The following is a 15,966-nucleotide window of genomic DNA, read 5'->3' on the forward strand; positions in this document are numbered from 1 at the left end:
ACACCACAAAACAGGTCAACCGCATGCTTATATCAAGATAAACTGTGGTGAAGTGCCCAAGAACATTACATACAGGATGGTCAAAATGCCTTGGAGTACAGATCAAACAGCACCCCTCAGATCTTTCTCTGAGGTTTGCTCTGCTGAGCTGGTGGGAGAATAAATAACAAACTAAATCTTTAAACAAACTACCAGAACTTTAATCTCACTCTCCTTACAAACAAATGCACAGATATGGCAGAGAGACTAGACATGTACAGTGTGAGTATAAGTAAGCTTGGCAACGGAGGCATGTGGATGGTTGCCATGGAGATGTTCACCAATCCAGTCAGGACATTGGACAGCAGGAAATAAAAGAGACCATTATAGTTGATAGCATTGAGGAGACCTTTAGTTGGCAATGTCTGAATTGTCACCCCTGTAATACAAATTATGATAAATCATGACACTTGTAAGTAAAAAAAACAAAATTAAAACAGGTTGAAGGGGTTTTATATAGCTGCTATTTTTCAGTTTAAGTAGCTTTTAACAGTTACAGTGATATATAAATCTGCTTTTTAGAAAGTTTTTTCGGACTTTGAGTTCGTTTGTAAATGCATTTTGTAGATATAACACAACCAGCTAGGTAAGTAGGTATGTGACAAGCTTCAAAAGAATGTATGACTGGATATTATTGCTGCGACAAATGTATGAATTTATATATTGCTCTAGTCAATTCAAAATATAACAGTTCAGTGTATCATACCAAAAGAAGTAATTCTTAAACTTTAGCAAGAAAATGTCCACGAATCAGTTCTACAGATGCAGTACTGACCTGCTGATATTCTGAGGTACTCCACTATGAGGTCCACCAACAACAGAACAGACATGGTCTGTGTAGAAAGTGCCAACTGGAAAACACATTATAGTTGACTGTCAGCACAAATAATATCACATATACTGTCAAATAAGCATATTTCAGAGAAAAAAAAGTAACAATATCTCTGTAAATAACAACATTATTGTCTCCCTTGATTCTTGTTGGTGTGGTTCTAGCCAGCACAAATTGACCAATCATCTGACTGACAAAGACCTACACTCGATATTAAAGTCACTCATTTGTATCATTCACAAGGTAGCACAAAATATCTTGATTCTGTCATGAGCAAATCCACAGGGGCTTGGCACAATTTTCCAAATGATGGTCCATATATATATATATATGTATGTATTATAGTGTCACTATAATACATATATATATGGACCATCATTTGGAAAATCGTGCCAAGCCCCTGTGAGCAAATCCATTGGTGAATCAGTGTATTGAAAATGTACCTCTTGGATGCATGAGGGACAATATACCATCTTGCTGCGTTAGTAAATATATAAAGAACATTAAGACATGCTTTTTTATAGCTATTTTACTATGGACTAGTTTGACCCAACTAGCTGTTACATTTGGTTACTCACAATCCACAAAACATAGGTGAGGTTGGCAAATCTTCGAGACACTGATTCTCCGTAAGCCAGTGCTGATATACTATAAATTCCCCAGAAAAACATGGATGTGACAGCCATGACAATCAACAGAGTTCTCCAAGCCGACATGGTAAATCTACAAGTACAAATATGGATACATCTATTTTACCTGCCTTTGATACGCACAATGTTGAATCTGCAATACACATCTTTAGAAAAATGGACATGCAATCAAATTTAGAACTAGGAACAAGAAATATCAACCAAATAGTACTGAGAAGGTTACATTAATTGTTTATAATACGCAATAGAAAAGTGCTGTTTTAGCCGGGTTTTTTTTCAAATATTGGAAACTTCCATGATTTATCTCCCCTATCAACCTGATTTTTTCACTCGTTCATATATATATATACAAAATTTTGCCCAGAAAATACCTTAACCTAAATGACGTCTTTTAGTGATAATTCTTACCTTTCATATCTGAAGATCATTTTTCCTATTTCTGTACCAAAAACGTACAGTGCAAAGTACCCTAGACAAGAGAAGATGCCCTCTCTATTGGCGTTAATTAATCCCTCACGGCCACCCTGTCCATCCTCCCCAAGTAACAGGTAGTCCCTCACTCCTCCATAGTCAAGACTGTACTGATAGACCTACCACCACACCTAAGGCACACAGGCTCCACAGAAACTCAGGTACATAGATGTAGAATAGTGTTGACATGATCTGTAACAAAATATTTACACAAATGTACATATTGGAATTGAAATTTTGTATTTACCTTGAAAAATTCAGATACTAAGTATCCCTATCAATTCTAATTCCTAAAACTATTCAGTAAATGCCACTGATCAAAGTTTTCTTACTTTTCTCTGTATCACTATTGGAACAACTGAAGAATATTCATGATAAACATTATCAGCATATTGTACAAATCCTTCAACATTTGTAGAGGATCCATCTTGCATGACTTTCTAATTGATATGAGATTGATGAAACAAGTCAAATAGATTTTTTTCAGCAAACCACGGATGTTATGCTACCGATAAATGGTGCTAATGGGACAAATATGAATTCAAACCCTTCAGACCTCACAGTTAATTCAATATTGAACACAATATAGACCTTCAAAGCAGCAAGTGTGATGAAGAAATTCCAGTGTACACCATATTCAGAGACATGTTCATGGTAGTTAGCTCCCTTTGTAACGGCAAATCGCACTAGTCCCAGCAACAGTAGCGGTAAACAGGAGATGAGACAGTTCACAAGGCAACGAATCCTGTCAAACATAAAATACCTCTAATAAAGAGAAATTCCCAATCATACTGCCAATATAACTGAATTAGTGCATTATAAATGGGCCGTTACGATTCAGAGTGGTAACATGATAATTAAGGGGACCTTGAATTGTGTTGTCAATATACTCAATGAAAATGTTTAATAGTTTTGCGTTTAATATCATATTTCACCAGTATGACAAAAAAAAGAAAATGTAACAATTGACTTGAAATTTATTTATTATGTTTTTGAAGTTTTTGGGCTTCTCAACACATTTTAACATTTTTCTGGTGAAAGTTGCTCACAACATTTTTGTTGTCGATAAATGATACCATATACATGTCATCATGCAACACGCAGATCTAGATTTAACCATTAACTTCCTCAGAAGAAAACTTTAACACTGCAAAGATTTGATTTTTATTGATCTTAAATGAAATGTAATTTCAATTTTTTAAATTTATATAAATAAACAAAAGGCCATAGAAAACTTACCCTGGATTTCTGTACTTGCCACGAGCTTCTGGTGACACAATGGCATTGGAGATCACAAACAGCCCCACTCCTGTGTCCATGACACCCGTGCCATAGGTTTCCGCTTTACAGAACCGCCGCGGAAATATTGAAAAGTCCACACCAAGAATGGATATAGCAGTGTAAACGAGCACATATGCTCGGAAATTATTGATAAAAGATAATTGAGGATCTATATGTCTGTCTCGTATCTCGCTCCAGCTGAGCCATTGGGTTTTGAAACGCCTCGAGTTGAGCTTTAATATGACACCAGTTAGGGATAATACAAGGATGCAAAGTAGGCAAAGAGTTATGTATTCACTCCAGACTGTCAGAATGAGCTGAAGGGGAAGCACCAGGCAAACATGATCAATGGCCACCGTGTACCTGAAACAGAATCACTTGAATCATGAATAAAGACAGAAACCACCATAGTTACTTATTTATATATCATTATATGAAATATTAATAGGTCAGACATAAATTTTACCAATGATCACACATTTTGTATTTATAAGCAATAATATTAGTAATCTACATCATTTCATAAATTGCAATGAATTCGACTGATTCCTAATGTCAAGAAATGTGCTGAAATTACTTGTTTTTGGAGGAACTATATTCTATATTGATACTACAAAGTGTTAAAATTTATATTAAACCCTGAAAAAAAACCATTTAAATAACATCCTGAACAGATTGAGACAGGCCAGAATAGGCAGATGGCCTTTTTGTTATAAACAGGATTGTCAATTTGTTCAAATGTAACATCTTCAGCATAAATCTTACCAGACCTACAGACATTAATACAGTTCTACATAATGCCATAGAACCTTAAAAGATATGAGGGTTTTCTCCATGACCTCTAATGTCCTCCCACAACAAGACCCCTCGCAACCTTTCATTCAAGCAAACAAATATGAATAATTAAAGTTGACATTACTTGTTTTGCAATTGTTTTTACAGAAATTTAGTTTATAGATTTTTCACTATGACTATGTTGACAAACAGTCTTACAGGATAAAATATGTAGGTCACCCAAACATACCATAGAGAGAAAGTCAGTGACTGAACTCAAGTTATTTGTGTGCTGTTTTTTTTTTTAACCATGAATAGCCGGGGTCATTTTGAGACTAGGGTCTCCTTGTAGTAGCTGGTGACTACCTAACTGTTTTCCAAAGCAACCAGAGAAAAGTGTTTTGCTGAGGTACACAAATAGGCTTGGGACAGTCAATGATATCTGCTTCTGAAAAACACGGCAAGACCATGGCCATGGTAGAGATCAAAACCACATCTTTAATGTTTATCTTAAGTCCTTCAGCCCAATGTGCTGTTCAAAAAAAGGAGATCGAGTAATATTCTAATACCATATGGTTATCTCCCACTCCTTCTCAAATTCAGGATTCTGGCTACTCCCACTCCTTCTCAAATTCAGGATTCTGGCTACTCCTATACGTATATGAGGTCTTATTCCACCTGATTACATTGGTGGATATTGCGACAGCCTGTCAAAAGTTTCCTGTCGTGTAAACCTCTAATATTATTGGAGTAGATTCTGGCTAGCTGCAATAACTTAGCTTTACCAACAGATGTTTTGTGTATTGTACCTGTCTGTCCGACATGGTCAGAACAAAAGAAACAGGGTGAGAATTTGCCTTATCATCAACTTTTATAATAAGGTAACTCGGTGTTCAGTTGATGTACCAAAGTGAAAGTACTTCATTTCCCTCTTTGGAGTCCTGAGTTATTTTAAATCATATGCAGTATTACATTGTACATTATTGTATAGTACATGTGGATCTGAAGTGGAATGGGCTGAATGTCAGTGGCCCACGTAACTCAAATGGTTATAGCGTCCGTCTAGAGGTCAGAGGTTATAAATGAAGTAAGGACGGACGTAGTAGTTTTATGTTGCTTCGGAAATAGTCCGAGTTTCTAGTTTCTACTGTTCCGCAGCACCAGACTTGAACCTTCTGTCCAAGACAGGTGTCAGGGCTAGAGGAAGCTCGGGATACTTTCGGAGGATCCTTGGTTATGATTTTAATGGCATGTATCAACGTCTGCAGGTCCACTAAGACTTATGCCTGAAACATTACAATAAAACGAGCAGGACGTTGCGTCAGTCCAGTATAAGCTTATATTTACCATGTGAAACGAGGCGTCGTTTTCCACAGGAACGTCTGTACGCAGACTCGAGAAAACACCGCGATACCTGTTGCACATAGAATAGCACTGACTTCTGCCGATGTTGTGCCAACATGATCGCTCACAAACTGTTCATGCAGTTCTTTATATGACGCGTTTCTAGCAGACATCTCGATTACATTCTTCTGGGGGCTGACATGTTTTTGTTATGATCGTGGTCTCACAGACGCTTGGAATTTTATTTTATGTGGCGGGAAATTTGAACGTCTTAATCACGCACGTGGCGACAGAACTTAAAGATATCATGATTTGCCTTAAAACACTGTGAGTTGATTTGTTGATACACTGTACTAATCATCTATGATATTCTTCAGGACCAGAAAGAAATTACGCGATGCTGTATTTTTCTCGGAGACATGTTATTCAAGAATCATTAGATTCTAAAACTGGAAACTGCAGTATTATCTAATCTTAGAAGTACCAGCCTTTTGCAAATGGTCATTTATTGCGCCTTTAAGGCCTTTTTATCTATACGATTGAATGCATTCAGAAATGGTATACTACATAATTCTGGCGAGTGTGAGTGTGTAGGCTATGTAGAGTATTCTAATTCCTATAAAATGTGTATGTATCTGTTATTTGAACTATTAAGCAAAGATAAAGTAAATGAACACCGAAAGTCATAGTGACCTACTTTTGTACATATGCAATTAATGTTGACCTTATGACAACACCACTCCCCAAGTTTGACTATGGCCTTCTTCTACTCTTCGACGACTACAACAACAGGGGCATGTCTAGTCTTATAATTTAAAAAAAAGTCATAAATACCTACAGTAAAACTCGGATAAGTCGAAGTCGACGGGACCAAGCCAAATATTCGACTTATCCGATGGTTCGACTTATCCGTGTCCGATTGTATACGGAGACAAAATACCGGAGTACCATCGGCTGTATGCCGAACAAGTGCTTGCTAACTATTTACATCACTTTTGAATAAGCGTCTGTTAGAGTGGAGTAAGAGTGAGTGCGTCATATATGATGCTCAATTCGGGTTTAAGCCAGGAAGTGGTACCAGAGACGCCATTTTTGTCCTTAATAGTTTAATAACTAAAACATTACAGAGCAATAAAAGATTGTATTGTGTATTCGTTGATTACAAAAAAGCGTTTGATAGTATATCACATGGTAATTTATGGCTAAAGCTTTGGAAATCTGGGGTGAGAGGACGTTTGTTAAATGTTATTAAATCTGTATATAATAGTATAAAATCTTGTGTAAAATTACATGGCGAGATATCTCCTATGTATGACCTAGAGGTCGGTTTATTACAAGGAGAATCTTTGTCGCCGATAATGTTTTCCCTGTTTGTAAACGATATGGAATCAGAACTTATTGAATCTAATTGTCAAAGTTATCAAATACAGATGCTTAACCTTTTCTTGATCATGTACGCAGACGATACTATTTTGTTCTCTGAGGATATTGATGACCTTCAAAATATGCTTGACTTCTTGAAACGATATTCTGATCGATGGAATTTGTCCGTCAATGTAGATAAAACAAAGATTGTGGTATTTAGAAAAAATAAGCGTTTGTTTCCGAATGAACAATGGATATATGATGGTAAAGTTATTGAGATAGTAGACCAGTTTTGTTATTTGGGTTTAGTTCGATTTTTTTCGATTTAAACATAGTTTTATTGTTAAATATAACAACAGGAATAGGACACAAGTTATCGCAACTTAAAACGCCTTCTTCCAATAATCATTATGTACATAATATGAATTTACAATATAATACAGTATATAAAATTTGTATATGATGTAAGAAAAGACAGAGATGAGGGACAGAATGAAAAGTAAATATGTTAATGCCAGTTAATTTAAGAGAGAGAGAGAGAGAGAGAGAGAGAGAGAGAGAGAGAGATGACCTAAAATCGATTACTGGATTTAATAAAATTTTGAACATATTGAAAAATATAGCCATTTTGTTCATCAGATAGTTTAGGAGAACCCCAGAGAATAACATTAAGAGTCACATTACAATAGCGGGAGAGATTATCAAATAAAGTTTCACGCTCTCTTCTGTATAATATACAATCAAAAAAATAATGATACACGTTTTCACACTCATTACCACATGCACAGGTTGTATCATTAATTATATTTACTCTATACAAATCATAGTTTAAGCTACTACAAACATGTCTTAACCTTGTGTGTAAAACATTTAATTTTCTATTTCCAGTTAGATAATAAATAGGTAATATATCACGATTGTTTTCTATTTTGGATTTAAATCTACTAATGGATGGCTGTTCTCTGATATCAATAGGTAAATTATTCCATAACCTAACAGAAGATGGGATAAAGGATTCATAAGAAGTAGACAATCGAAAATTTGGAACGGTATAGTTTTCTTTATTTCTAACATTATACGAATTACGTTCACCTACTCTTGGAGGAAGAAGATTGCTGAAATAGGAAGGAGTTAAATCATTGTGGAGTTTATACATCATTGAAAGTTTACGGAACTTTCTTCTTTCAGATAAAGGTTGGAGCTGGGATTCTTTATATAGAGATTGTTTGCTAGAGAAAGATGGCATGCCGGTAATGATTCTTGCTGCCTCAAGTTGAACTTGTTCTAGTTTATTTACATCTGCCAGAGAACAACCATCCCATACCTCACAAGCATATTCCAATACAGGCAACACAAATACTCTATAAATTCGTAATAAAGTTTTTCTACTCAACAAAAATTTGAATTTCCTTAACACCGATACTTTTTTCATACATGTTTTTATTATTTCTGCTATGTGCAGGGACCACTTTGCATCCGAACTGAAAGTCACACCTAAATGTCTATGGTTACTAACTAGTTTCAAAGTTTCTTCTCCAAAAGTAAGGTTCAAGGGTGGAATATTTTTTGAATTTGTTATTAGCAATACATCAGTTTTTTGTGGGTTAAATTTAGTGAGCCAGTCTTGAGACCATTTATTGAGTTTTTGCAAGTCATTATTAAGAGATCTTTGAATGTCTAAAAGAGATGATGAAGAATACATTAACGAAGTGTCATCAGCAAATAAACGAGATATACTATTCATATTATCAACAATATCATTTATATATATTAAAAACAAAAGGGGTCCCAAAACGCTTCCCTGTGGTACGCCAGCAGTCGTGTAACCTGTATTGGAGTACACATTTTTAACTATAACTTGTTGCTGACGATCAGAAATATAATTTTTTAACCACTCTAGAAGATCACCCCTAATACCATATGCTTCTAATTTAATTAACAAACCCTTGTGCCATACACGGTCAAACGCTTTGGAGATGTCGCAAAAGATAAGACATGCGTGTTTTTTTTCCTCTAGTGAACAACAAATATTGTGGTAAATTTCGATAAGTTGGTGCACTGTAGAGTGACATGACATGAAACCAGACTGTTTTTCATAGAAAAGGGAGTTTTCATGAAAATAATTGTAAATGTGTTTAAAAACAACTCTTTCAAAAACTTTACCGATACAAGACAGAAGAGTAATTGGTCGATAATTGGACACTAAATGTCTATCACCCTTTTTGAAAAGGGGAAGTACAACGCCTTTCTTCCAGATTTCAGGAAAACTTTTTTGATTAAAAGACATATTAAACAAAATTGACAAAGGTTTACATATGGAATTTGCAGTAAATTTTAACATATGGTGACTTATGGTATCATGACCAGATGCTTTCCCTAGTTTAAGAATTTTCAGAATATCGCAAACTTCGTCGGATCTGACTACAACGGAGTCAAGGAAAGAATTAGTTCTAAGATTAAAATTTGGTAATGGAACCTCCCTATCATTAATTGTTGAAATAGAACAAAAATAGTTATTCAAAATATTGGCTTTTTCGATATCACCAAGTTCAATATTTCCACTATCTGGGTTCGTAAGTGGTGGAATAACTTCCAGCGACTCAGATTGTTTATATAATTTACGAACAAGTCTCCAATAAGATTTAGGGTTACTAGTGTCAAGCTTATCAATAATGTCCCCAACTTTATCATAAAACAACTCCCTTGCATGCTTTTTCATATTATTGACCTTATTTCTTTGTTGTTTATATTTTGTTAGATTGGAAATGGACTTAACACGCTTGAATACTTTCCGGAGTCTATCTCGTAGCCGCATAGCTTTCCTGAGTTCTGAATTCATCCATAGTTTATCTTGTGGTCTAATAACAACTGATTTTTTTGGTATACATTCCGAAGCATATGATAAAAACTGTTCAGTGAATCTAACACTGGCGATATCAACAGAATCAAAATTTTGGAAAAATGTTTCCCAATCAAAAGTATTAATCAAATTATTTAACTTATTAAAATCTGCATTTTTATATGACCAAACTTGACGGGTATAGTTACGGGATAGACTAATGGGTATAGACAGAAATACTACACATCCGTCATGATCACTTATATTACGATCTATCTTAATAACATGAGAATCTGTACATCTAGAATTATCACTCAATAAAATAGGGTCCAATAAACTATGTCTCGTCAATCCGTGTCTAGTGGGTTCATTAATAACATTGGTTAAGTCCATTTCCAACATAATTTGATTTAAAATATGGTTATGCGATATGGTTAAAAAATCAACATTTATATCTCCAACAATTACCACATTCGTTGTAATTTCTAAGGCCTTCTCAATAGAATATTTAAAATTTTCCCAAAAAGGATGACATGAACCTTCCGGTCGATATAAAGTACACAGTAATGAAATTTGCCTGTCCATTTCGATTTGTATTCAAAATATGGGTTTAGTTTTTAATTACAATGGTAAGTTTACAATAGCACAAAATAATATTGCTATACAAGGCAGAAAATCATATTATCTTCTTAATCGTAAAATGAAAAAGTTTATATTAAATGAAAATACAAATCTGTCATTGTTTGATACATACGTATCCTGTATTCTGAATTACGCTTGTGAAGTGTGGGGCTATAACACTGCGCCACAGGTTGAAAAACTACACTTGACGGTTTTAAAGTCGATTTTGGGCGTTAAAAGATCTGTTAACAATTCTATGGTGTATTTTGAACTAGGACGTTTTCCTTTTTATATAACGAGAAAGATGTTTATTGTTAAATATTGGCTACAACTATTGAATACTGAAAACTGTATATTGAGGGCTTGCTATAATGAGTTATTCGAACTTAACATTAAAAAGCCTAATAGCAAAGCAAATTGGGTTCATAATTTGAAAAATGACTTATGTTCACTTGGTTTTGGCGATGTATGATATGCACAGAACGTACCAAATAAAAACATATTTTTGTTATTGTATAAACAACGGTTACAAGATATTTTTATCCAAGAAACGAGAGCTAGTTTAGAAAGCTCTTCTAAGTGCACCATATATAAACACATCGTTGATACGTTTATCATACAGGACTATCTCAGTAAACCATTAACTTTCAAAATAAAACGAATAATATCCAAATACAGATTAAATGCTCATTCGTTGAATATATATATATATATTGAAATTGGTAGGTACAGTGGTATCCCTAGACACCAAAGGCTGTGTACTCTGTGTGATAATCATGAAGTTGAGGATGAAGTCCATTTTATTTTGTTATGTCCAAAGTATTTGGATTTAAGGGTGAAGTATTTAAAACCATATTTTTATCGCCGTCCATCTGTTTTCAAAATGACTGAATTGTTCTGTAGTACCAATATAAAAACTTTAAGAAATTTTGGAAAATATTTAATTCAGGCGACGGCCAAAAGGAAGTCACTGTTACTTAGTTAATAAGTATTTATATGTTTGATTAATAGTAAATTAATTAGTAATTGCACAATAGTTTTTTCTTTATCAGAACCTCCTAGAGAAAATATGTCTAGGAATATAATTTCAAGTATGTGATTGTCTTTTTATGTCTTAAAAAATCGTGTAGTTTAAAATTGCAATTGTAATATTGTAATTGTATGATATACACTTTTTGTGATGGCAAAAAAAAATATATATATATATATATATTAACACATGCTTTATTGAAATGTATAATACTTGGTGTTACATTGGCTGTGTTCTCCGCCGTCTTGCGCAAATGTAAATTGTTGTCATGTGTATGTATATTGTGATCCTATATGCTATTTGCATACGGAATAAAATGATTGATTGATAACATGGTAGAAAATAAGCTATAATTAATAAAGAAATTAATTGTACATGATAATAATTATTTGTTTATCTAATAAACAATATTGTATATATGATGTATTATATAGGTATTTCTGACTAGTTATTTTTAAATATAATACTAGAAATGCCCCTGTGCTACTGTGCACTAAGAATTGTATAAGTTACCAAAGCGTGAAAACTAGGTCGCAGTAATCTACTACCACATACAATGTTATGCTGGCCTCGTCATAAATTGATATTTCCGCTTTATTTTCTACGCGGAGATTCATATTTTCGAGGATTTCTTTTACAAATGGGAGGAAAATCATTTAAATGTCTTGAACTTGGCACTTTATTTTTTTTCCGCGGAGATACAACCAGCAGAATTATATCTCTAAGCAGGCTGTATCAGCTCCTGACCCGGAACGTCTCCCTCCAGAAAAAAGTCCAGGGATAGTTTTCCACCTGTATGAAGAAAAGGCAGCATTAATGATTTTTTGGAGAAGCAATAACTTTAAATTACAATACGTCCATGAATACAAAGTGTGAAGAAAGACATGGTGAGCGTGTGTAATGCCATTCTTAGAGAGAAATGGACAAAAACATGCTTTTAAAGAAATTAGAAAAAATCATTACACGTTTTGTTGGAACACTGGAGAGGGTCCCGAATAAACCTACCTTCTACACAGGAATACTTGCTGAGATCCGTCACACCCGCATCACGAAGGATCTCGTCATCAATTGCGAAGTTCCCTGTGTAAGTTTTGCTGTCCTTTGTCAGGATGGTGTAGGCCGCGTCCGCCATTATTTCAGGTTTGCGACACTCGTTGATGATTTCTTTGTTGTCCGCGCAAATCATCTGGACGGCCGCCGTGTATATAGCTTAGTAGCGAAATAAACATTGGGAATCAATTGCAATATTTGTTAATACAGGGGACGTGCCGCTACTTAAAATATGAAAGCATAACCAACACACACTTCCATTCATGAAAAGAATAGGAAAATGACCAGAATTATAATACATTGTATATACAACAACTATAATAATGACAAAATTTATGTTTATATATACTGTATACAATGTATATAAGCTGCATGATTTCAATAGTTTACAATTACAACCATTCATTTGGATTAGAAAACAAAATAAGAGCTTAAATGAATTCCTGTCCTATGTACATTTAACTATTAACATTAGACAAAATTTACACTAATTTCGAAGTGCAAAAACCGAGACATTTGTGGTTTAGGTGGAAAAACCAATAAACAGCCTACTGACCAGTCCGTGGCCAAAGGGCATTTACGGCTACGTTCTTTGACCGGAACTCCTCCGCCATCCCTAGCACACACATGGACATCCCGTATTTGGCCATCGTGTAGGCTGGAAAGTATATTTCAAAACCAATCTGAGCAATATATGGTGTCAGTTTCGATATGAATGCAGTTTTCAATATTGTTATCGAATCGAGAAACATCCGAAATTCTACTCATAACACGACGAATCTCGGCCCATTGTACTCTTAAAACATCTTTTGTCAGATGTCTGTTATTGTATTGTTCCGGTATTACAAACTGGATTTTTTTTATTATTATTATTTTACATCGTAGTTGATTGGGATATGGGACGTCTGGACTATACTTATTTTGTCGTCAAGCGAACTTACCAACATGATCTTTGAACCAACGACTGTTCAGGTTGAGAGGGGGGCTGATACTGAGGATGTGTGGGTTGCTGCTTTTCATTAGGTAGGGGAGACATATTTTTGAACTGAAATAAATGAAAAAATAGATAGATAAATAAATAAATGTTTAATTTAAAGAGATATTCCAAACACGTCAGGATTTCGTAAGATAATTAATTTGTGTTCTTATGGAAATCATAACTCTTAATTTACTATATAAACATATTTTATATTCAAATGCGAACACAGTCTTAACTCCGCTTAATTTCCATTACTAGTATATATACTCTTGTGTCCGAAACAGTTTTAATTAAAGACCTTTATCATTATTTAACCGTTTATTAGCAAACCCCGCATCATACGGTTTAGACTGGATGCTGAAGTTCTGCGACTGACTAACAAAAAAATTCTGTAGAATACATGCATCTATTTAGTTTTAGACCAGCAACATTTTTGCCTGTTTGAGCTGGATGAGGAGCAGAATCACGGAGTTTTTCCGTTGTTAGCACATAGACAAGGACACATATGGCAATTATACATATAGATAATTATAATACCCCGATATCAATATTCCACGTAAAATGCAACACGAAATATACATTTTCCATGACTATACACTATAGAATTGTAAGTTGTTACCATAGGAACGCGCCCCGTCCGTTGACTCCCATCATGAGGTCAAACTTCTTCACCTCAGTGTCCAGTGTTCCGGTCATGCTGATGGCGCTAGCATTATTGACCAGTATGTCGATCCCGCCAAATTTAGCCACCGCTTCCTCCACAGCGGCCTTTATTTGATCCTCATATCGAATGTCCACCTGACACGGCAGACACGCCCCTCCAGCCTCCTCCACTATCGTCACAAAAACAGTAATCTACATAACGCCTCCTATTCACCACAAAGTATTGAGGTGAGTATGGCACACCCCTCTACTCAAATTTGGCTATTAATGTGACACGTCCCCCTTCCCACATCCTAGTATTTAGCTAATCAGGACACGCCCCCTTCCCACATCCTAGTATTTAGCTAATCAATCAGGACACGTCCCCCTTCCCACATCCTAGCATTTAGCTAATCAGGACACGTCCCCCTTCCCACATCCTAGCATTTAGCTAATGAGGACACGTCCCCCTTCCCACATCCTAGCATTAAGCTAATCAGGACACGTCCCCCTTCCTACATCCTAGCATTTAGCTATTCAGGACACGTCCCCCTTCCCACATCCTAGCATTTAGCTAATCAGGACACGCCCCTCTTTCCACATCCTAGCATTTAGCTAATCAGGACACGTCCCCCTTCCCACATCCTAGCATTTAGCTAATCAGGACACGTCCCCCTTCCCACATCCTAGCATTTAGCTAATCAGGACACGCCCCCCTTCCCACATCCTAGCATTTAGCTAATCAGGACACGTCCCCCTTCCCACATCCTAGCATTTAGCTAATCAGGACACGCCTCCCTTCCCACATCCTAGTATTTAGCTAATCAGGATACGTCCCCCTTCCCACATCCTAGTATTTAGCTAATCAGGACACGCCCCTTTACCCAAATCCCCGTATTTAGATAATCATGTTATTTCATCATGATATGGTTTATAATACTTGCCTTCCTTGGCAGCTGTATAGATGGTACCAGGTAACTTGGGGTGTGGCTCTGTGGTTTTGGCTGCTATGACAACATTAGCTCCACCCCTTGCAGCTTTCAAGGCTATAGCTTTACCAATACCACGACTCGCTCCTGTGATGAATAAAGTCTTCCCTGCCAAGGTACTGTCAATAGGCAATTTAAATCACAGGTTACAGTATGGCTACATGTAGCTGTACAATAACAGATACTGTAAATGTTCAGTTTGTGCGATAATCTTATTTTAGCGAATTGAACTCCATGCTCAACTTTGGGGCAATTGATATGTTTAAATAAAAAAACAAATAAATGCCATTTCTGTATATTACGGGCGCAGAAGTTCGTCTATGTGAAGCGGTTAAAAATAGGACTCCAAAATAAGTGCTTTAACTACTAAACCGAGGGCGGTTTGAATCCCTTGCGTTGGGATATATGAGGAAATAGCGGTCAAAATTATAACCATTCCGTAGAATTTTTTTTTTATCTTTTTTCTCTAAGAAAATCACCCAGTGAGTATACATGTAGGCAAAGACTAATCTCTGACTGGTAAGGAAGGACACAGGGACTTAGTTAGCAACCCACGATCTCTGTCTATTATTAAGATATGTATGGGCCATGGAAATTATGCCAAGTCCCTGTGAGTAGATCTATAAATATCTGGTAGTTGAAGTCATTACCGGCTGTAAGCATAAAGACTTATATTCATACAAATATTGATAAAAACCTGGACTGTGTAGACATTGTAGACAGTTGTGACGACCGGTGCAGACAGCTCCAACTTGAATGGACTACGTACGTCTGGTCGGGTGTACTCTTATAAATCAGTAACTCGTGTGGCACGTGCGCTGGTTCATCGAATAATGATCCGTGTTCATGCACAGGCACTCGCCTCGTCTGTCAATACACCCGATATACTGTATATTTGGTGTAATGCAACAAGGCGAATGCCCGTGGTTCATGTATGATGTCCCTTTATATTAATACGATTATTAATGGAATCTAAAGAATTGTAGCTTTTTCTTTGTTTTTGATATCCAAAATAGACCAACACATGTTGCTTTGCAATCTACACACTTGATATATATAG

At 35.7% G+C, this 15,966-nt stretch overlaps 2 protein-coding genes across 2 annotated transcripts; both read right to left on the reverse strand.

Annotated features, from left to right (window-relative positions):
* Positions 1-178: 178 nt before the first annotated feature.
* LOC117326077 (phosphatidylinositol-glycan biosynthesis class W protein-like) lies at positions 179-5,614 on the reverse strand. Its single transcript, XM_033882679.1, is given in 8 exon segments — positions 179-418; positions 815-890; positions 1,450-1,594; positions 1,930-2,111; positions 2,113-2,184; positions 2,584-2,737; positions 3,232-3,636; positions 5,395-5,614. Coding segments are annotated over 8 exon segments (1,434 nt in total). The 5' UTR covers positions 5,565-5,614; the 3' UTR covers positions 179-188.
* Positions 5,615-11,936: 6,322 nt separating this feature from the next.
* LOC117326079 (hydroxysteroid dehydrogenase-like protein 2) lies at positions 11,937-15,727 on the reverse strand. Its single transcript, XM_033882682.1, has 7 exons — positions 15,604-15,727; positions 14,862-15,025; positions 13,895-14,108; positions 13,238-13,341; positions 12,853-12,954; positions 12,252-12,455; positions 11,937-12,038 (listed from the first exon to the last, which is right to left on the reverse strand). The coding sequence occupies exons 1-7, from the start codon at positions 15,618-15,620 to the stop codon at positions 11,968-11,970; spliced, it is 876 nt and encodes a 291-aa protein (XP_033738573.1). The 5' UTR covers positions 15,621-15,727; the 3' UTR covers positions 11,937-11,967.
* Between the last annotated feature and the right edge of the window lie 239 nt (positions 15,728-15,966).

This window comes from Pecten maximus, chromosome 4 (assembly GCF_902652985.1).
Source record: "Pecten maximus chromosome 4, xPecMax1.1, whole genome shotgun sequence".
NCBI lineage: Eukaryota > Metazoa > Mollusca > Bivalvia > Pectinida > Pectinidae > Pecten > Pecten maximus.

Excerpts from the sequence above, each read along its gene's own strand:
- LOC117326079 (XM_033882682.1), bottom strand. Across the intron at positions 12,955-13,237 it reads TTGGTTCAAAGATCATGTTG|CCTACACGATGGCCAAATAC; the intron begins GTAAGTTCGCTT and ends TATACTTTCCAG. Across the intron at positions 12,456-12,852 it reads TGCCCTTTGGCCACGGACTG|CTATATACACGGCGGCCGTC; the intron begins GTCAGTAGGCTG and ends TTCGCTACTAAG.